This window comes from Actinia tenebrosa, unplaced genomic scaffold, assembly GCF_029948245.1.
Source record: "Actinia tenebrosa isolate PJP-AT-01 unplaced genomic scaffold, QUT_ActTen_1.0 PGA_scaffold6__47_contigs__length_16458017, whole genome shotgun sequence".
NCBI lineage: Eukaryota > Metazoa > Cnidaria > Anthozoa > Actiniaria > Actiniidae > Actinia > Actinia tenebrosa.
In genome coordinates this window covers 14,908,671-14,931,421 of record NW_028292583.1, presented here as the reverse complement: position 1 = coordinate 14,931,421, position 22,751 = coordinate 14,908,671, and the positions used below count along the sequence as shown (strand labels likewise).

The following is a 22,751-nucleotide window of genomic DNA, read 5'->3' as shown; positions in this document are numbered from 1 at the left end:
TACAACTGTTTGTCTTAATATTGTTTATTTTTGATTGTTTGGCTCAATACATCTTGTATTAACGACTACAAAATTATCTTTTGTTACATTGGTGTGCTCGCGCTACTTTGCTAATTTACCTCCCCGAGACAGACTGGCTAGTTAATGGACTAGACTTGGTGTAAATGTAAAACTTGGCGCGGCAAAATGATTGGATGAGCAAGAACATCGCGCATCGTGATTGGTCCAATGGAGGTCACTTGCTCACTACCGTAACCGTGCCACGATTTTCCACACATCAAGTCTACCCCTTAACAACAATGGTATGTACAAACATCGATTTTTTTATGGACCAAAACCGAATCAATACATGGAAAGTTCAACATTCAAATCGTGACCCAAAAAGCCCTGTCATCTTCCTCGTTTCAATCCTTACACCGGTCACGCAACAAAAGCGTAACGTAAGGAAGGTTTGACTTGTGGCTTTTTAAGAGTCTTGGTCTTCAGGGGGTGTGGGTAGGGCCATCACGTGATTGCGTGACCAAAATTAACTTTGATTCAATTCGAAATTATGCATCTAAAAATATCGCAATGTTACCTTTGATTATCTTATCCTTTGATTAGAATTCGATTGTCCCCACGAGAGACTTATTCTCTATTCGATTTACTAATTCAAATTCCCTTAAATATTCACTGCATTACCATCACGTGATGGCAGCCATGACAGGAAGCAACAACTGAATCTACTTTAACATGGTTTCCAGGGGGAAAAGGATTGCTGTGCCATCACGTGATAGTGCAAAGCCTTTATACTCTTGTTTTCTATGGCAACTGCCACTAGTAACTATACTATTCCAGAAACTGGATTCACAAAAATAATTACATCTAGAAACTTTGGTTTCTTACCTAATATAAAACACTTGCGCCATGTAAGCCTGTATCTATGGCTATTATGGGCATAGTCCTAAGAGGGGAGGGGACTGGCAGTAGTTTTGCTCCTCTTCATGTTGTCATAGTAATTCTACTATCGAAACGTGGAGGAAGACTGGTAGCGAATACACCTCGCAAAGAATTGAAACAAGAATTCAATATACGTCCAATACAATACGGTGGAAATCTAAGCTTGTACAGCGCCTACAGATATATATATATATATATATATACACTCGATTGCAGAAACGTTGTAGTATAAGGCCTATTTACACGGCACGATTTGCCGCGCGCGACTTGACGTATACGGCAAAATCAGCTCAAAATCGGGTCGTGTAAATGGTCCTACGACAGACGTACGCGGCCTCAAGACTTGTCGTAGCATTTTAAACTTTGGCTTAAAACCCTACGACATGCCGTAGGAAAATGACGTAAATATGACGATTTTGACCGAGATTGGGACTGAAACTAGTTGATTCCAAAACAAAATGGCGGATTTCCATGAAAACGTCTTTACCGGTAATTAAACACGAAGTGCAAAAATTCTGAATGATCTCATCAAATAACAAGGTAGACATGACTGTGTATGGTGGCATTTTACAAGAAACATTTACTGTAATGACGAGTAAATTGCTCGCGCTTTTTCGTGCCGCGTACGACAAGTTGTGCTCGTGTAAATGGTGCCAAAATTTGCCGTATACGTCAAGTCGCGCGCGGCAAATCGTGCCGTGTAAATAGGCCTATACATTTATACAAATATACAAATATCTAATGAGATGCATAATGCAAAATAACCATTCCCAACGCTTAAAACCAACTGATTTATAATCTGTACGATCTAATAGACAAGAAAAAAATATTTTGACAGTCATTGAATGAAACAAACAATAAAGAAACCGATTTTTCCTTTTTGCATATCATTAAATATACTGAATAAATTAGATATTTGTATAAATGTATACTACAACGTTTCTGCAATCGAGTGTGTATATATATATAATATTCGCAAAAATATTTCAATAAATTACGAGATCATCTCCTAGGTTACCAAGCTCTTTGGTCTTGGCAACGGTCAAGCCAGTTTTTCGAGATATTATACGGGACGCTATTGGTTATTTTCCTTGTGTTAATCATCGTCTATTTTCTGCTGCAATGCGCTTGAGATTGGATGCCAGATCGCGGTGTCCTGACTCTTCGAGTTTTTCTTGAAGCTGAAAAACGAAAATGAAAAAAAGTTAACATCATTTGATTCGGTGCTGGCTAGAATTTTGATTTGGGAAATAAACTGAGAGAGTGAAAAGTGAGAAGTGGATGGATTTACTTGCTCATTCATTTATTTAAATAGGCAAATGAAAAATGGGAAGTGGGTGGAAGGTCGTTCACTGACTTATTCTTTCATTTAAATGACCGAATAAAAAGTGGGAAGTAGGTAGAAGGTCGTTCACTGACTTATTCTTTCATTTAAATGAGCGAATGAAAAATGGGAAGTGGATGGAACGTCCTTCTCGAACTTATCCTCATAGGGAATAAACAATTGCAGTTTTTAATACAGAACCGAAGAAGCGCCAATTATCAAGGATGGATCAAGGGCATGTCCATTCATTTATTCATTAAGTCTTATATTCCCTATGGTTTTTTACCTGGTCCTGGTACTTAGTGACGTAACGGAAAAGCTCTTGTAGTGCATGGTCTGTATTGAACATCCCATTATATTGCTGTAAGGAAAACAATTTGAACTTTATGAGCACTTAATACATACACACTTTATTTGCATTTCCCAATATGGGCTTTTCAAAAACAATAAATTATAATGTAAGGAATGGACCATGACGACCAAAAAGGTGGTAATAGATAGCAAAATGCTGACTTACTACTGACAAGTCGGCTAAGAAGTCCTTTAGCTCATCGTCGCTGGGAGACGGTTGAGTTTGTACGTTGCTATAATAACTGCAGCAAGAATATTATCATTAATGTGATGTAGAAAAAAGAGACGAGGAAAGAAAGGAAGGATGAGAGAAAGGGGGAAAAAATGGCAAGAAGGATGGGAGAAGGAAAGGAAGGGAGAAGAGAGATGGAACAAAAAGAGAAAAAAGTTCTTATTAGTTTTCTTCTGCAGGTCTTACTTCTCGACTCGTTTCTTGTAAGAAGGGATATCTCTGTTGTACAGAAGTTTGTTGGAAGGCGAGTCCTGAAATGATGAAAAAATATATATATAATTTCTATACGAAAGGTAATGATGCAAACATTGTGAGATAAATAAAACAGACTAATTAGCAATTATTTACCTTTCCTAGCTCATTTTTCGAGGTGGAACAAGCATCCATGAAGAGCTGGAAGAAATTGTCATCATTTTAAGCGATAGTATTTACAACAAAGTAGTTCTGCAATTAGCGAGTTTGTTTTTGACCTTTACTAAAATATCGAACATGGTGCATTGTGGTATAACTTGGGTACCAACATCTTTTGTTTATCATGCCTTATATGGTATTGTTTGTACCCAATCTAGACCATCATGCATCCTGTTTATCGAACTCATAAAAGGCCTATGAGAAAGTTCAGACACTGCGCTCCCTTTTATTGCTCCGCTTGTTTTGGGCTGCCTGTGCTCGTGACGGAAGGACATACAGACACACAGGCGGACAAGTAGAAAGGCAGACAGGCAGACGGACAGACAGGCAGACAGACGGACAGAAAATAACTTGAGAAAGTCATACGAGAATACTAACCTGTGCAATAACTGATAGACAAGAGTCCACAATGTTTGGCTTGAATATATCGAATACAAAATTAGGATTCTTGATGATGTTGATCCAAAACCGAAGTGGTAAGCTGTGAACAGAACAAAGAAAAAAAATTCTAATATTCTTAAAAATACACCATTATTTATTCTCATTCGCACTTATTTTTTATCTAATTTTTGATAAACTCTCTCACTCATTTATTCCATTATCCGCTCAGTCTCATTTGCATTCATTCTTCCATCCCCAATCTCCCTCCCTCCCTCATTCCCTTCCCTCCCTTCCTCCCTCCCTTCCCCCCTTCTTCGTTTCTTTTTGATTTCCCAACCTGTTATTCTTCCAGGTGTGAAGTACTTCAGGATCTGCCAGGTTCAGCGTCTGTGCTTGCTCATCCAGCAAATCAAATAGAAATTTCACAGGTAATGGCGCTGTTGAGGACCGACGATTCATAGAGAATACTGCTTCAAATAAGCCATCAACAAACTTTTGTAATGTTCCCTGGTGAAAGAAGAATTAAAAAGGGATGAAAGCTTTTCCACTAGATCCATATTCTCGTCTTCGTACACTTCGTTCACAAGAGCCAGTCAGCGGCAAACAACATAAGCGCAGGCGCAATTTAACAAGTTTTCTGCGTTTTGATTGGACAAAATTCAAGCGGAAGTAAAGTTACAAATATAATGTCAGTACAGGAGGGGAGGAGAGGGTATGGTTTACCTTGGTGGCCAGTAGTCTTGTAAGGTAGATCTCTGATAACATCTTACTATGTCGTGCATCTTCTTTGTCTGTCGGGTAATCAAGCTGTTTTACCTGAGTAAAAGTACGAGATTGTTAAAACCAAAAAGTACACAAAAAAATGAATAAAATAAAAACAACAACAAAATTAATAAAAAGTTGTCAACAAACTCGTATTCACGAGAAAATAATCATTCAACGCAAAACCATTGGGAATTATTCAAAGAATAGATAGATATAGACGATAATTATTAACGAAGGTTACACTAAATAGCTATTAAGGGAGCTAATGAACTGGTGGCCCTCAAAAAATACGAAAAATGATTATAAGAATAATATATACGAAAAGAATGACTAGAAGTTTTTTGAGTAGGATATTTCGGACGATATCCATCGTCCATCATCAGTTTAATGACTCACTATAAGTGTATTACAGTGAAATACTATAAAGCCTTAGGGACTAATACGTATTACAATGAAAAAGAATAATATAAAATAATAGAACAATTAAAAAATGATAATTTGAAGGCTATAAAACGATACATAGATTATTATACTTAACAAGTCCTAGCTTGACGTTTCTGTGGAGACTATATAGACGAGTTCAGTCCTGCCACGTCAGGTAAATATTAATGTCTGAGTGTAAATCGACGTCGAAGAAGCAGGAAACCTACGAATGAGCCTTATTCACAATACGGAACCTCTCAACACAAAGCAAGAAATAACCGTGCCGTGTCCCACGAAATCCCTGAAATTTTCTGGTCCGTATCTTAGCAAGAATCCACGCACTTACTTAAGATTAGTTACAAACTGATACGCTGTGGAAAAACTTACCAGATGCCAGGTTCGACCACCCTCTTCTAGTAAGTCTTCTCTGCTTCCTCGGGATAGTGGAGTATAGCTAAAAGGCTTGAATGTAGTCCTTGGCAAACTTTGTAGATCTGCCAACACCAAAATACAAAATAAAACATGATCTACAAACACCATCATCATCGACATCATCGCCTTCATTATGCTGTACTACCAGGCTTTTGATTAGTAGCGCATTTGATTATATTATTATAGAATTTGCGCGCGCGTTATAAGTATTCAACATGAGTATTATTGTTTAGGCTAACCTGATCCGGCACTTCCGTAGAAATGCGTGTGATGAACAGACAGTTTCAGTAACGCTCCATTTGGAATCTGTAAACAAAGGACAGAACATATTACTAGGATTCCTTCACAGAAAACACCTTTACTCATCGCTAAATGATGCTAACGGCCTACCTTGTAATGGGCAAGCGTGTTTAAGCATCTCCAAGGCCCATCTATGACACTTGAAGCATCGTCATCAAGGATAACTTTTTCTGTTCCATCGGACATGACCCAGCCTGTCGTAAAGCAATAGGCATGAGCTTGAGTTCCTTCCAAACACGAGGAGAAGAGAGGAAAAGAGAAAAGAAGGGGAGGGGAGGGGAGGGAGGGAGAGGAGAGGAGAGGAGAGGAGAGGAGAGGAGAGGAGAGGAGAGGAGAGGAGAGGAGAGGAGAGGAGAGGAGAGGAGAGGAGAGGAGAGGAGAGGAGAGGAGAGGAGAGTGTACATACTTAGCTGGAATGTTTCAGGAGTTGGCCTGCTTGAATAAGGCTCGTGCTGCAAATAGACAAAAAGGTTAAATACAATCATAAATAACTAAATAGATGGACAGACGAATGGAATGGGATGGATAGTTATATAAAAACAATGGATGGTTAGAGGGATAAGATGACTGGCAAGCATAATAAGATGGCATGAAAGGATGGAATCGTAGGACAAACATCTAAGGAAAACGTACCTTGTGGAAAGCATCCAGTATTTTTGTTTTGGCTTGAGTGATGGTGTCACAGTCCAGCAGGGCGACTTGGATCGGAGATTCATCTTCCTGGCTGACAGTAACCTTCAACGTCTACGAAACAAGGCAACAAACGTGCAAGGTAAGTGCTATATAGAGAGAACCAGAAGAAAATAATCTTTATAAAAATGCATTTGCATGATGGCGTCATTTCACTACCACTACCAAAATGCTTCTCGAATTTTCTTTCTTATTCAAATTTGTATTTCCTGCTTTTTCTAGTCATAACGACCGCAAAAAACATCGTCCAGATAGAGTTTGAAGCTGCACGTTTCATACCTCGTATTCAATGGTTTGTCGTAGAAGCTTGTCTTCACTCAGTGAGTAGCGCGCTTCTCCAGTACAAGCATCAACAGGACCTTTCTCTACCTGACATTTGATCGCCATGAACAGCATGAATAGCGGCTTACCCAAATCTTTCTATTAAAAGAAACGAAAGACAGTCAGAGTTTGTTGGCTGTAGACCATTTCTACAGTACATCAGTTGCTTGGTTTCATTTGATGTCGTTTCCTGTCTGTTGTGTAATTTTCATCAGCTGAATCATGTTTTAGATAGAATTCTTTTTGTCCGACAGAAAATGGTTTGACCCTCATTTGGACCAGATAATGAGATTCAAAGACTTTTATCAACTGATTGAAACCCAGCAATCGACAGTTGATCGTACCTTGAGGTCGTTGTACATACAAAATGCCAACCAGTTGGTCAATAGCTTATCTGCGACAGATTCAGTCCTACAAAACAAGACAAAAAAATTCACTTTACAAATACGTGGGCCTCAAACGTTTCAAGGAGCTGTCCACCCAAACGGTCTGCCTAGTCTCATCTGTCCACCCAAACGGTCTGCCTAGTCTCAGCTGTCCACCCAAACGGTCTGCCTAGTCTCAGCGCAGCAACTAGGTGCCCTCCTATCCGTTGTTTGGCATCATTACAATCAAAGAAAGTGGTATAACGATTAACGTTTGATATCTCACTACGCAAGCTTGCTATTCAACACAGAACTTGGGTCTCACTGCGCATGGCTGTCATTTATCTCGCTGACCAACCCAGTTATCGGGAGAGCATATGCAAAATTTTTTACTTACCTTCGAAGGAGCAGTTTTGGGTGGCTTTGTGCTACAGATTTGCGTATGAGCTCGCACAATAACTGCTTCAGTATTCTGAAGGGAAAAAATTAATGAAATTTAAAAATCCAGAAAATTAGGAATTAGACTCATTCCACAGAGTACCAGTAAATATTCACCATTACTTATTATATTTATATCATTGATATATTTTATTTTATTTAAATCTTCCCACAGGCCATAAAGCAGGAAAAAAAAAATTGGAACGTATTTTAAAATGTTTAAAAGACTCTGCGTCTAAATGAGAGCGAAGAGCATAATCTAGTCCAACCCAGAATGCTCTACGCGCATCGAATATTGCGAATCGTTCAGAAGGATTCCTGTCAACATGGTCGTAACTTACTCTGTTGCATAATCCATCTTGTTCTGTAGAGTCACCATTAAAAGCGAAGCAAGGTTACATCTAGAAAAAAAACAGCAAATATTTCTCAAGTAAGGTGAACAAAGCTTTTAATATTTTCGACTCTCCAATGAAAATACGATTCTTTAGCAAGGTGTAGTGTAATGACAATAGCCCTAAAATATATCCACATTCTCGTTTAGTTTGGGAAGTATATTTGAATGGCTCGTGTTATTAAAGAAAAGATGTCACAGATAGAACCCTGAAACATCCTTTGGGCTGATCTAAGTTAGGGCATTGCTAACTCACAGATGGAACCCTGAAACAACCTCTGGGTTGATCTAAGTCAGGGCACGACTAACTCATAGATCGAAACTTGAAACAACCTCTGGGCTGATCCAAGTCAGGGAATGGCTAACTCACAGATCAAACCCTGAAGCAACCTCTGGGCTGATCTAAGTCAGGGCACGGGTAACTCACAGATAGAAATGGAATTTAGCATATTCGGTATTATTTCTACGTAATCTGAAGGCACTACATTCCATTGTGACCGAGGCATCTGTATATGGTATAGTCTGCTGTAGAGTGATTGGTAATACTGGAAAAACGTACCTGTCTTTCATGTTGAAGCTACTCTGTGTTTCAATGGTTTTGATGTATATCAACAAGAAGTCCTTGTTGTACACGAGTTGAGCAAACTTTCGAAGACCACTCTCCCAGTTGTGCGATAGATTACTCTAGAATGAAAAGACGCAATAATGAAAATGGAAGTAAGAACAAATGAAAAAGTGCAGAATAGACAGATAGATGGAAGGATGGATTGATGGATGGAGGGGGGAGGGAGGGAGGGAGGGATGGACAGACGGAATGAAATGGAATGGATAGATGTATGGATGGATGAATGGATGGATAAATTGTAGATGGTAGGATGAAATGAAATGAAAATGAAATGGATTGGAGGATGGAAAGAAGCATGGGAGGATGGAATGATGTAAGGGGAAGGAAGAATAGACAGATAACTGAACGCAATTTCTACCTTCATTTTTAGAACAGGATGATCAGTAACACCAGGGAACAGCACGTGCATGGCGTACGTACGGAAATCCCAGAACGGTATTAGAGATGAGGACAGATCATTCGACCAATCTGTCATGTCTGTTTGCAGCTCAGCAAACGCTGAAGACGATAATAGTCCAAAAACAAGTTAATCTTACCTTCAAATTAGTATATTTGTAAGTAACGTAGATAGCGTAGAAGTGGGGTATGCGAAACAATTCGTTAAAATTTTTGTAAACATTCTGTTAACAGATCAAAAACAGTTTTCCGTATTTGATACTCTGATCAAAACACGCGGGATGTTGAGAGAACACGAGAGGAGCGTAGAAAACCACGACGCGTAGCGGAGTGGTTTCCAGCTTCTCGAGTGTTCTCCAAACATCCCAAGTGTTTTGATCAGAGTACCAAACATATGAAATAACAAACGTGCAAAAAGATCGGAAAAAAGCAAAGTCTAAGTAAATTCTCCCTACGTGCCGTCTTATTCAAACTGACCAATGAGCGCGCGCGATAGATTAAAAATGACGATAGCGTGTTTTGATACTCTCATCAAACATGGTTTTCGACCAATCATAGCGCGCGTAGTATCCCAATTATTTTATAACAATTTTTCAAGTTTAGAGGCTAAAAATTCCAAGATGTCATCTTTATTACCTTCTCTGCATTCCCTGGCAACTCTTAACTCAAATTTTCCCCTCTCTATCTCATGTATCTTGGTGGATTTCGATTGCTGTTGTTTTTTCCTTCGATAGGCGCAATAAAGACATATTATGACGACCAAGAGAATGAATGCTACGGCAGCAACGACAGCATAGACCCAGGATGGAATATCCTTGCCTTTTACAGGCATGAAGAACTTTAGTTTTCCAAGGTTAAAGGTAAGAAAACCTGCTTTTACCTATTAAGAGAAAAAAGAATTTGGTTTGAAGTACGTGGACTAGAGAAAAGGCCTTTTTTACAGAGGGCTATAGCTTACAAATATCATAAATCTTAGCAAATCAAGTATACTCCTTTCAGAGTGATGAAAAACAGGGAGAAAGACGGGGTATTTGTAGTTTGAATTTCAGATTCTGCGCAAGGGTTTGGTCAAAACTCACGCAAAGATCTTCATCATAATCGGGACTGAAGATCTTAACGTGGGAAAATCAAGATGACAATCTCAATAGCGCAGCGCACTGATTCTAAAAATGGCTTAAAGGTTCGGACAAGCATTGCATTTTGTTTAACCGCTACGAGGATTATACGAAACGATTTTATTATTTCTACTGAAAGTTACAATAATAACCCATGTAAACTAAGATCAACTGCGATCGGCTGTGAAAATTATCTGCTGAAAGCAAACTTGTTAGTTTGTTTGTCCGAATTTCGCCTTTGTCTTCGTTTTTATGACGTCACGGTTGCGCTGCGCTATTATATCGTTACCACATATATTACCACATTCGTGTTTTATTTTAAAGCCACTTAAAACAGTCTGAATAAGTAAATTAATTAATTAACTAATTAATTAATTAATTTTTCGTTTATTTTTAAGGTTGAAGTAAAGCAAACAAAAATCATTTTTATTGCCAAAAATTTCGACTGATTTCAAAACGATCGTTTTACTTTAAATTTCTAAATTTCCAACAACAAAAAAGTGCCAAACTTTAACGTTTTTTCCACATTAATATTGAATAACAAATACTTTAAAAAGTTATGAATGGTATTTGTAAAATTCCTGGTGTTTTAGAAGCTAAGCGATCAAAACCAAGCTTTTAATCGACCAATATTCATTATATTCAATAATATATAAAGAATAGACGCTTACGATGACTGTGTATTCTTTCTTCTCTGCTTCGGGAAGGTCTTTTTCTTTGGGAATTATACAAACAAGCTGTTCCTGTTGCAAGAAAAAATCAACCCTTTTGACTTCCAAACGAATTGATGTAGACTGTGAAGATCTATTTCTTTCTTTTAATTATTGATACTTACTTCACCCAGGACTGTCACATTACAGTGTATCCCTTCCACCAGCACGGTAACATCTTCTTTGGATAGTATATCTAAATTCTTTCCCTAAGATAATGAAATATTACATATGAAAAACAACACTCCACACTTTGGGGCATTCATGCCTTGTGATTAGTCAAGAAAATACGCGCTTTGAATAGATTTTGATTGGTTTAGAGTGAAGCCATTTGAAACCAGGTAATTTAATTGGTATAGAGAACGAAGTGGAAACCTATTCCGAAGCCGCTATTTTGATTGGATAAGACAGAAAGCCATTTGAAAGCACTTATATTTTTCATTGGTTAAGGCAGCCATTTCGAACCGGTTATTTTGATTGGTTGAGACAGGAAGGCATCTTAAACTACTTAATTGTGGTTGGTTGAGAGTGAAATCCTTTTGGCGCCAATTAGCAATATCCAAATCGAAATCATAGAATCCCACGTTCAAAATCTTCCAGATATTTTCGTCTAAATGTTTTTTTAAAATCAAGACAAACCTTAAGAATAAGGCTTTCGCTGTTAATTTCCTCAACTCCATCAAAAGGCGTAAAGTAAGGATCCATCACAAGAGCCAAGGTAGTCACATTCTCAAGCCCCGGTACATTATCCATCACCAAACCAACGATAAGCTCAGAACCATTCTTTGAACCAGGCTCAATGTTGAAAATGGTTATATTAGGACTGGGGCATACCATGGTTTTACTGCTTTTGACGTCACAGATCTGTAGGGAAAGTAACACGTGACTATATAGACACGAATGAAAAACGTATGCGCATGCTCAAAGTCTGTATTCAAATTAGTGTAAAACGTCTTCGTGCTATTGTAAAAATAAGCAAATTTGACTAGACGAACACAAATACCATCAAATGCATGGTAAACAAAAGACAGTACCCAGGCTAGACCACAATGCACCATGTTTGCTATCTCAAAAAGGTACAATTCGATAAGGTTTACAGCTAACTTAGCGAACTTTAGAGCAGGTTTCTTTTGACTGTGAAAAGCTCACGGCACAAACATGGTCGTCACACGGCGAAAGATACGCCAGACCAATCACATTGCTCGAGAATTTACTCTCCATCCAATCAAGTAAATACCCGGTACACGGCATAAACACGGCGTGGAAAGGGTCACATTGCGCGGGGAGTGGGGGGATCAGCCAATTAAAACTCTATAAAACATCACGGTCACGGCACGGCACGCTTACGGCACCGAGCTTTTCACATTCGCGCGGAAACTGCTCTAGTAAGACAAATATATGATGTTACCTCTTCTTTTGACACAGAACTCTTGTCGTCAGCGTTTGTAAAATATATCTTTGGTATGCGAATGCTGTCAAAATTCTCTCCTGTGACGGTTAACTTCAGACCACCACTACAAAGAAAATAATTTAAAAAAACTTTAGTTAAAACAACCTCGTATCTCGTGGGAAATAGTGGTCTCGAGTTCAATTCCCGTACTCAGCATCACATGTGAGTAGAGTTTGTTAGGTCTCACCCTTGATTCGAGGGTTTTTCTCCTGGGTCTAAATTGGGTTTGATTCCTGGACTCAGCATCACATGTGAGTAGAATTTGTTAGGTCTCTCCCTTGATCCAAGGGTTTTTCTCCTGGGTCTAAATTGGGTTTGATTCCTGGACTCAGCATGTGAGTAGAAGTTTGTTAGGTCTCTCCCTTGATTCAATAATTTTTCTCTGGCTTCTCCGGTTTTCGAAAACCCCAACTCGCTAAATTCCTATTTCATCTATGAGTGAGTGATACTCTTACTTTGAATAGCCCAAACTTTGTTTCAGGGTTCAATCCGTGAGTTAGTTGTGCTCTGACTTCAGTCCAGAGGTTGTTACAAGGTATCGATAAAATGCTTCCCTTCTTGTCCTAAACGTTAAACGGGGCGCCAAATGATCGTAACACCCTAAGAATAATCAAGGTAAATACACGTACATACCTTGGGAAGGTTCTGTCGGGGTTGATACCGGCATACACCGGGTCAGCTTTGAATTCAAACTTTCCTGGTGGACTGGGAGGAAAAAAGCCATCAAATGAAACCACCACATCGTGAGATGTCGACTCGTTAGACACCGCTCTTCTCATTCTGGTTGAAACCGCTTGAGTTATACATGGAATACTTGTATCTGTAACCCTAAAACACAATTTGAAAATATTGAAAATATAGTAAGACAAAGATATTAACGATTAAAGATGTTAACGTTGGTTATAAAGCGCATTCTACAAATGTAAAAGATGTTCTTCGGCAAAAAAAAAAAAAAAAAAAGGAGTCAAAAGATTATAATTCTCAGCAGATTTCCTATCAGTACCAAATAATCTAATTTGAGATAATTCTATTTTTTATAACTTGTAGACAAAAATACTTACTTTAATCTGTCGATAACACAGGGTGTTTTCCCAAGCCATGCCTCGATTCGCCTTCCTGTATTCAGGTTGATACCAGTGATGTTGATTAACGAACCCCCAGACTCCGGTCCTTTCTTGGGATTGAAGTCTTTCACTACGGGAGTCTGGAGATTGAAAAACAGTGATTTAAAATTCATAACCATATAATTCCAGTGTTTCCTATTGCTTTTAATCCTCTTTTTTATTGTTTTTATTTCTGTTTTATTATTGATATTACTCTTTTTCGTATCGTTTTAAACGCCTTGTTGTTGCCTGTGCCTTTCCTTTTTTTCCCCGCGCTTTTTTGCTCTAAATTTACCAGGCATTTGCTCAATAGTTTATCTGAAAATTTAATTCACGTGAGCAACACAAACGCGAACGGAATCAATGTTTTTTTGGTCGCGTTTGTAAACACATGTTCATACGTTGAAAACGCAAATACAAACATTTGCTAGACCACCAGAAACAAAGGAGCGAAAATAAGACTTATGGAATCAGTCTAACGTTTGCATTGCTGTGTAGTTCACACGTATTTTTTCTTGCATTTACGTTGCTCGTGTCAACCAAGGCTTTAGTTAACCTCAGCCGGTTATAACGTAGTGTTACTGTACCTGATAGGAAAAGAGATCTCGAGATGAACCTCTTATCCCATTGACGACCACAATAACAGGTCCTTTGACTTCTTCATTGCTTTTAGTAGTGTTACATGTTATCCTACAGAAACATGGAAGTATAAAAATGTCAGGTTAGGAAGACAAGGCCGTTTAGATAAACGTTTACTACATGTTAGGGTTTGTTAGGTATCTCCTCTGATTCGAGGGTTTTTCTCCTGGTTCTCCGGTTTTCCTCCCTTAAAAAGCCTAACGAGTTAGATTTGATTTCGATCTGTGCTTTGTGCGTGCCCTGATTTAGATCAGTCAGCTCAGAGGGTGTTTCAGAGTATCGATAAAATTCGAATTATTTTTAAAAATTTTTTTTCTACGAGTAGGATAAACTGCCATATTTTTTTTCCATCCACTTGACAATAATAAATTCTGACTCAGCAATGAATACCTTTTGGACACTACATATTTTCTTGGATCAGGAATGCAAGAGTAGTTGCCAATGAAAACAGAATCCTTGATGTCACCAAAAACCTTCCCGAAGTCAACTCCTGTGATTTCTATTTCTGTGTTTCCTCGAGGTGGCCCAGACATGGGCCAAAACTGTCGAACAACATAAAAGAATGTTGAAGGATCTTGAAGTGCTGTTGTACAAATTTAGTTGGTCTTGCTTGATTTTACTGGCGATGCTCTCGTTTTTGCCTTTTTTGTATTTTATGTCGAACTTGTTTCAAGAACAACATTAACAACAACAGCGGCAACAGCAGCAGCAACAACAACATCAACAGCAGCAGCATCAGCAACAACCACAGCATCAACAACAACAACCACAGCATCATCAACAACGACATTATCATGACGAACGTACAAAATCAACAACAGCAGCAGCAACAACAACAACAGCAGCAGCAGCAACAGCAACAACAGCAGCAGCAACAGCAACAACAGCAGCAGCAGCAACAGCAGCAGCAACAACGACAGCAGCAGCAGCAACAAAGACAAACAAGGTTTGTGTTTGTGCTGTGAAACCCAAGAATATGAAGCAATATATGATTACATATGGTGTGACAAACCTTCTTTATGACTGGCTTAGTGTAGCAAGGTTGTGATCGATGAACCCATTTTTGATCACATCCCTTTTCTACCTGACAGGAACTCGTCAGCTTACACCATCCACAGTTGAGCTGACCATCGGCAACAAGACACGTGCTACAGTCATCTCTATTCACATCACATTTGTAAAGGGAAACTGAAAAAAGTAGAATTAATAAGATTTAGGGAAGCACCGGTGGTGTGCGCTGCTAATGCGGCCCGAGTTTGAGTCCTGCCGATCTCGATGTCGTATGTGAGTAGAGTTGTTTGTTGGTTCTCTCCTGTGCTTCGAGGGTTTTTCTCCGGGTTCTCCGGTTTTCCTCCCTCCTCAAAAATCAACTTCTAAATTCTAATTCGATCTTTGGGCTTTCACTAAGTTTGGAGCCTAGGTCTGTTGTGATTGTCCCACGCTGTGATACAACAGCGAAATGCTTTGTAGATTTTTTTTTTCTTTGTAGATTTTATTATTTTGGGAGCGATGTTTTCTCAATTTAGACCTTGTACATCATTCTCTTGGCAGTGATTTTTTTGTTTGAGTTGTATCCAAATAATATCTACCTCCTAGTGTTACTGCTACATAAAGAAATAACACTTGAGGAAGTGTAAATTGGCATTAAATGAAAAACAGTCTTCTTGCATTGGTCTTAAGTCTGTTATTACTTGTAAACAATGAACGTTAATGTAAATACCTTTTATAGAATCAGGTTTATGGATTTCATCTTCTCCTCGCCATAAAACCTTCAGCTCTGCAGGTGAATACTGGCTTGTCTTGGAGTATGAATACTTAAAAAAAGTACATTAGCTAAATATTCATAGTTTGGGTTAAGATCTGACCAAGGGCAGATTCAGGGCTCTTCAAAAAGGAATGTGCCTGTCTGCAAGAATGCTATCATATGGCTTCATATGTATACAAACATAAGATTCATCTTGTCATGCTGTACTTACTGCGGATTCTTGACAAGTTACTTGGCTGTCACTGTCCCGTAAAGCACCAACCCTGAAATTCTTTCCTTCAACCATCACGTTGCATTCATACTGGAAGTTATACTGAAAAAAACATATATATATATATATATAATATACATGCAAGCTACTGTCAATGATAATTGCAATGATATTGACATGGCACTGGCTTATATTAGTTGGTTGAGCATAGTCTGTTGTGCAAGAGGTCATGAATGAATTAATCTCTGGCCGGAACAATTCATGGTTCCAAATACGACAGAGAGAACCAATTAGTTGCAGCAGATTTCTCAGTGGAGTTAAAATCTTGACCCTCAAACACAGGCCTACATGGTATCTGTTTTAAAGAGTACCACAAGACATACACCGCCATTTTATTTTATTTTCACAGAACAATAATCAAATGAAACAATTACAATTGATTTTCATAGTGTGAGGAATATGTGCTAGATATATAACAAGGCTTACCTTTATTGCAGGAAGGTTTTTGGCTTGTATCTTCATTGATGTGGAAATTTTATTGGGCAATAGAAAGGTTTGGTTTTCTGCAAGACGTGGGCAGCCCACAGCACCAGGTGTACGTTTCTGAGTAACAGAAATTATTTTATAATTAGTGTTAGGCATTTTTGTCATCAATAGACATCTTTATGCTTTGATGTAAAGTTTTCCATTTTTAGACTGGTGTTATTCTCTTAAAAATTAGATCCTTTGTTTGAGTTATATCTTCCATATTCATGTGTCTCTTCATGTCCAAATGCTAATGAAAGAAATGATTCTAATGATAAAACACAGTACATTAATGTCATTTCTCAATAAATGTATCTATCTATCTAGATAAGCAGGCAGATCCAAGCTTCTTCAAACTTGTACATCTAACCCTGTTGCCTAGTTTGTACAGATGTACATGTGTAAGTAAGCATGTTCAGATATAAAATATTTTGTTTGACATACCTGGCTGGACAAAATGATCTCCCCTGGACATTGAGCATTTCCATCAGCATAACACTTCCCTTTATAAATGCACCAATCACAGTCGTAGTTGCTCTCAGAACACAAAACACATCTGGAATACAAAATATGCATATCACCATGCCTTTAGTTATACATGAAAATAAACTCACATGATTCCTATACCGAGGAATTGAACCTGATACCCTAGGACTGAAATGCGAGTGCTCTAACACTATGTCACCCTAGACATCCTGACTTAGATCAGCTTAATAGTTTCAAGGTTTGGTAAAGTTAAGTGTTTTGAGCACTTGAGCAGTTGTTTGAGCATATGGGCCTCATTGAATTATGATTCCTATCTACAACCATTAGTGCCTTGGTCAAACTTATACAGTAGTAAAAAAAATCTTGTCTGCAATTCCAGGAAATAAATACAGTATTCTCTTAAAGGTTTGTATGCATTACAGCATTGGAGGCTTGGATGTGTGGAATAAATGGTGCTAAGTGTTTTTAAGAGATCATTCTTTGAGTTTAAAGTACAGCAAGTATGACAAGCTTAATACGTAGTGAACGAAAAGTCACTGGTTTACCTTTTCATCAAAGTACAGTCATAGAATGGTATCTTGGTTGAGAGAATCGTCTTGCCAGTTTCGGAAGAAATCAATGACAAATCTACAAGAACGTCACCTAAAAAGCAACAAAATGCCATGAGTTTAAAATACTAATTGTTCAAAGGACCAAATTATCTTGGATATAATGTTTTCCTATTTCAGAATGTTCATCTTTGTTTTATGATTAATTTTGTTTTATGATTAATTTCCTGTGAGGAAAGGGGCATCCCAATAGCTTCCACGACTTACTGTGGCCCCCGGCCTGTAGTATTAGCAAGGGCAATGAAGATGGTTGTCACCAGCATCTTCAGTGGGTCTATTACATCTGCCTTATACAGAGTCATATAGTAAAGACTGACAGGGCCTACGGTTTTAGGTCCTTGTCCAAGAAGACTTGAAGGTCTAACCATTCGTAGATGTAATTACAAAGACAGCACCTTAATCAGTTATCTTAAGACCCTGAGTGTTGGTCCAGCCGAGGCTTGAACAACAGACTGATGCTCTTACCAACTGAGCTAACCGGGTGATGGTAAGTCTTTCCCTGGAGTATTAATCATTGGCTGTTTGATGATGGGTAACAGTTGCATACCTGTATCACTGGTAATTGGTGGCAAGTCGCTTTTAGGAGGTGTACTACACTGTATTGTACCATTAGAGAACACCACTGCTGGTCTCTCTTTACTGTTGATATAGCACTTATATGTCTCACCAGCCAACAACGGAGGCATGCTCTTTATGGTTGCATCAAACTAGGTAAGACAAAACATCAAACATCAAGAAAATAATATGTAATATGACAAAATCATCCAAACACAAGGGATGTAAAATAACAGGAACACATGGTTGTATAGCTTGTTGTCATTTATACAGGTTTAGCCTCAATGAAGAGAATAAATCATTCACAAAATAACCAGAATAAATTTGAATGATTTTAGAAAATTGCATGGAGCTGTAGTGGTGTCTTTAGCATGAATAGCTTACTTTAAACAAGACTAAACTACAGTATCACAGATAACAGAAGCCTGAAAGCTTGAAATTTTTTTTTGAAAAATAAATTTCAATTTATAAGTTTCATCTATTTTGCAGACTATACATTGTTATTTTGATATTACATGTACCTGGGTGACACTCCCATATGGAAACCTCTCTGGTTTAGTAGACACAAACTGAATGCATTGGGAAGCATTTGTAGTAAAGCGAAGTGGATGTACAGCTGAATTAGCACACAAAGCTCTTCTACTGCACCTAAAATATTATCAAGTAGAAAAGAAATAAATTGAACTTGCAATAAACTCTTGAAAAGACATGTTTATTAAATTTTATAGCATCCTGCAAACAATATATCATGAATATTGTTTTTTACAGCAATTATGATAAGATAAAATTCGTATCTGATCGGACAAAAGACAATAATCTAATTTTTAGTTACTTTTCGTAAAGAGTACACCATCCACAAAAAGGATCGCCATGACCTGTACAGGACTTGCATGATGAATGAGATGAACAGTCTTCCACAGGAACCTTGAAAACCTAAATATATAAAAATATCAAGGAAATTAAAAATTTTGAGCAAATGTGACAACAGTGCATACTGTACACGTACATGGATGGTTGTATGAAAATTTCCAAATTTGTTATGAAAAAAATTATTCCTAACCCTTATGGAATTTTAATATAAAGTACTTATATCAACCCTGAGAGCTATAAGATACTGACAATGTTTGAAGCAATCAGAGCCCTGTGTGGGCACTGCTATTTTAATTAGACAACACTTAAAATTCATAGCCCAAGTTATTATAATTACCAGACTTCCAAATTCCAACCTACATGTACATGTATGTCTGCGTCACCGTTAATGAACAAGATATATAAGTAAGATCTAGAGAACTATGGAAGTCTACATGAATTCAAACAATGTCTTGGTTTGTTATATGTACCTTCAGATCATTTGCCACATAAAGAGACTGTCTGTCTTTACTTAGGACCACTTTGGTGAGAGGTTTTCCTTGCGAGATAGCTTCATCATGGTAAGGGGTTAACAATGAACTACTGTCTCCAACAGAGACCTTGTCAATGAGAAAGACACTAATATTAGGTAATCAAATTAAGGTAAGTTAAATTAAAAATAGATCTCAAGTGATGAAGAGTAGAGTTATTTGTTTGTTCTCTCAAGTGTACTAAGAACTTTAATTAGGCTTCTCTGATCTTTTGCACACTAGCTAAAATCCACAAAAATATAACATTCTGGAATAACACCTTGGTAGGTAAGTCAATTTAATATCACTATGCTTTCTAAATCCCTATATCTTATGATAAAATGTATCTAAATTCAAATCTATACAGTGTTGGTTACAATAAAAGACATAAATCCATGTCTTTCCTTGCAAATGAGATTTAAATCCACAATTTAGATTTTTTCATGTTCTGTCTATGTGTATATATAAAAGGGGGAGTCAATTCATAATTAGTTAATAATGAGTTTGGGCTAATTGGTCATGAGAGTGCTTTATCATTTAAACTAAATTTTTTTTACATACATTAAATTATTCATTTTTCTCTAACCTTCAACAAATGTCCATTGTTGTCTCCAAGAAATACCACAGTGTAGTCTTCATATGGTAACGCACTGATAGACAACAACGTAGACTGGTTCTTTTCCAGTATTGCTGTTGTGCTTACACTGATGCTTCCTCCAAGCGGATGGTTATTCGTATTAGAAGGGCAAGTTCCTGAATACTTTTGGGATACACAAGTGCCCTTACCTATAGCAGTCCATGGTACACCAAGAGGCATACCCGTGGTTTCAGAACACTTTTGAATATTTGCGTTAAAGCCTTCCTTAATTTCTTTCATTGAATAGTAACAAAGAACTGAACTTTGTGTTGGTTCACTTGAGCCAGGGTTTGACTTGCTGAATGTTATAAAAAGTACTTCAGAATTCAACGGTATTCCTGACTTTTTGGTAAGTTTATCTCCTCCTTTGGCTATCACTGCCGATGTAGCAATATTGAAATTAACTCCACTCCTGGACAAGCACTTGAGAGGAATCTCTGTGTACGATTGATAATTACTATCTTTTTGACACAAGCTTACTATTTTAGTTTCATATTCTTTTATTGCCGAAGGATTGGATGCCCTCTTTTTGTAAGATGCCAAACTTTCCTGAACTGTTATGAAGTAACTAAAGTCACTGTGAGAAAACCCATACACATAGCGAACTTCATAATTATAATCAGAAAACTTCAAAGCTGTGACTTTTCCTCCATCCAATGCAAGCTCAAACAAGTTACCCGAAGAATCAATGCTTCTACTTGAAACAGCGAAGATATCAGTGTAGGTTTCCACAATTTTTGGAAACCAGGTTGTTCCAATGTAGAGTACATTTCCCCCAAGTTCAGATGGGCCCGGTGCGATAAAACCAACAGCAGCATTTGGATGACCTGATGCAACAAATGGCTTTGACACTGGCACTGTAATGTCGAGGTCATTCAAATCCCTTACCTCACAATAACCATGGTATAAACTTCCACATGTTAAGAGTTTTCGTTGCGATTCATCAATGAGTAAAATTTTATTGTGGTTATCTGTAGGAACTCTAGTTTCCTTGCATGAATGGGGAGGAGGTGTACATAAGGGGTTGTCAGGCTTCGGTCCTGTGCTATTTTGTCTAAGAATGTCCAAGTCACTGCTTGCTTTTAGTAAAAAGTTACTGCCTCCAATGTAAATGTTGCCAGTTACATTGTCAACTATAATATTTGTTAAAACACCAGGAGTTGGTAATTCTGTATAAGCATAACATATATTCCATAAACACAGGGTAAGAACAATTGAACAGAAGATTTTCTCTGGTCTGTTTTTGGCCATAACGGTCATGATATAATCTGCAACAAAGAAAGTTTACATTAAAAACTTTTTACCATGAATTATTATTAGGAAGAAATTCAGATTTCTGCTATAAAACATTGCTTAATTTAGATGCAAAAAGCTTTTTAAAGTTTTGTTAATCATGACAAATAATCTGAATAAATTCACTATATATTCATTTCATGAAAGCATCTCTGCAAATCAATAGATACAGGCGGCATAAATATATCTATCTTATGGGGAGATCTGCTGGTACCAGGTCTATGAGAGTTCAGTTATGTCTTTGTGTTTTAATAAAGACAATCTAGAATGGCTCTATAGCTGACAAGAATAATAAACATCTATCGAAAGTATCACTTTCTTTCAGCACACCTCTGAGCTATTAAAGCAGCTGCAAGGTGGATGCATGGCTATATATATCAAAGGAAGAATTAATGACCATCAAAAAGGAAAGAGAATGAAAATAAGATGTTCATTTTATTTACTTTTTTATCAAAAAACAAAGCAGTAGGTACAGGGTTTAAACACAATAGGTACTTCCCCTGGTTAAAAAACAATTTCCATATGTGGTTTTCGTGTCACATTTAGTTTCAGCTCACCATAATTAAAGCAATATAATACGGCGTTGTCAAATTCACCAGCTATATCATTGTTTAATCTGTGTGTATAAAGGCTTTCAAAACGATGATTAAACACACAAATAAATTTTCAACCCAAGGCGATGTTTTCTCACACAATGAAGAAAAACCGTATGGCATTTGAAAACAAAATGTACCGACATTCATACTAGTAATACTCGGACAAGTAAAGCATGGGCAAAGGAATTAAGGTTGGGTTTTTGAGCTGATTGTTTCCGATACGATTCTGCTGATCTTTCTAAATTTCCCTAAGTTGACAGATCGAACCAAATAGTTAGTTTTTCCAGTAATTATCAGCAACTAAATAACACGTTTAAATGAATTTGGAGATCGTAGAAATACGTTCAGGAGTATTTCTATTTGTGCAGGGCACTCGAATGAACCGCCAAACTTTAGCTTCAATACGTAGCTCTCAAACAGCCAAACCACTGACCCGCGACACTTAACGGTAAAGAAACCTCAAAGAACAGCCTCAAAGTATATTCTTTTACCGTAATTGAAGTTGAGTTTCAGAGAAAATTGCTAAAAGAGAATCACGACAAATTTATGTCAAAGTTTGACGACAAGATCTCTAGCGAGTTGAGCAATATTCTTACATGTATTTCAAGCAAATTCATACTTAGAAATTAATTAATTGGGGTCTCGAAGCCTTTCGATCGAACGTTCGATCTTGGGGTATTTTAGATCAGAGAATTAAAGATAATGAAAAAAGACTTACCGATTAAACTGCTCTTTTTAACTGTGTATTATTCACCTCTGAGACAGCAGGTTTCAAGGCGTGATCAGCTACATCTCAGTCAGCTTATGTCACTCGGGGCTTATCCGACATTTCATCCCCACATGCCAGACTTGAAACCCCCTAGTACTACGCGATCTAAAAGCTGTAGACGAGATC

At 37.6% G+C, this 22,751-nt stretch overlaps 1 protein-coding gene across 1 annotated transcript; it reads right to left on the bottom strand.

The window, feature by feature from the left end:
* Positions 1-8: 8 nt before the first annotated feature.
* On the bottom strand, positions 9-22,715 carry LOC116299887 (plexin A3). Its single transcript, XM_031708602.2, has 40 exons — positions 22,575-22,715; positions 19,917-21,235; positions 19,292-19,420; positions 18,784-18,884; positions 18,473-18,599; positions 17,944-18,103; positions 17,334-17,430; positions 16,747-16,858; positions 16,264-16,380; positions 15,778-15,879; positions 15,522-15,615; positions 14,814-14,989; positions 14,192-14,343; positions 13,750-13,852; positions 13,121-13,263; positions 12,693-12,887; positions 12,018-12,123; positions 11,249-11,473; positions 10,735-10,818; positions 10,571-10,642; positions 9,421-9,664; positions 8,747-8,886; positions 8,323-8,447; positions 7,714-7,773; positions 7,332-7,406; positions 6,914-6,980; positions 6,528-6,668; positions 6,192-6,302; positions 5,965-6,010; positions 5,649-5,752; positions 5,498-5,564; positions 5,214-5,320; positions 4,362-4,454; positions 3,976-4,145; positions 3,636-3,738; positions 3,195-3,239; positions 3,033-3,097; positions 2,781-2,856; positions 2,550-2,624; positions 9-2,120 (listed from the first exon to the last, which is right to left on the bottom strand). Exons 2-40 carry the CDS (start codon positions 21,225-21,227, stop codon positions 2,040-2,042), a joined length of 5,601 nt encoding a protein of 1,866 aa, XP_031564462.2. The 5' UTR covers positions 21,228-21,235; positions 22,575-22,715; the 3' UTR covers positions 9-2,039.
* Between the last annotated feature and the right edge of the window lie 36 nt (positions 22,716-22,751).

Excerpts from the sequence above, each read along its gene's own strand:
- LOC116299887 (XM_031708602.2), bottom strand. The coding sequence starts at position 21,227 with ATGACCGTTATGGCCAAAAACAGACCAGAGAAAATCTTCTGTTCAATT. Across the intron at positions 7,774-8,322 it reads AGCTTCAACATGAAAGACAG|ATGTAACCTTGCTTCGCTTT; the intron begins GTACGTTTTTCC and ends TTTTTTTTCTAG. Across the intron at positions 6,011-6,191 it reads TACTGGATGCTTTCCACAAG|CACGAGCCTTATTCAAGCAG; the intron begins GTACGTTTTCCT and ends GTCTATTTGCAG.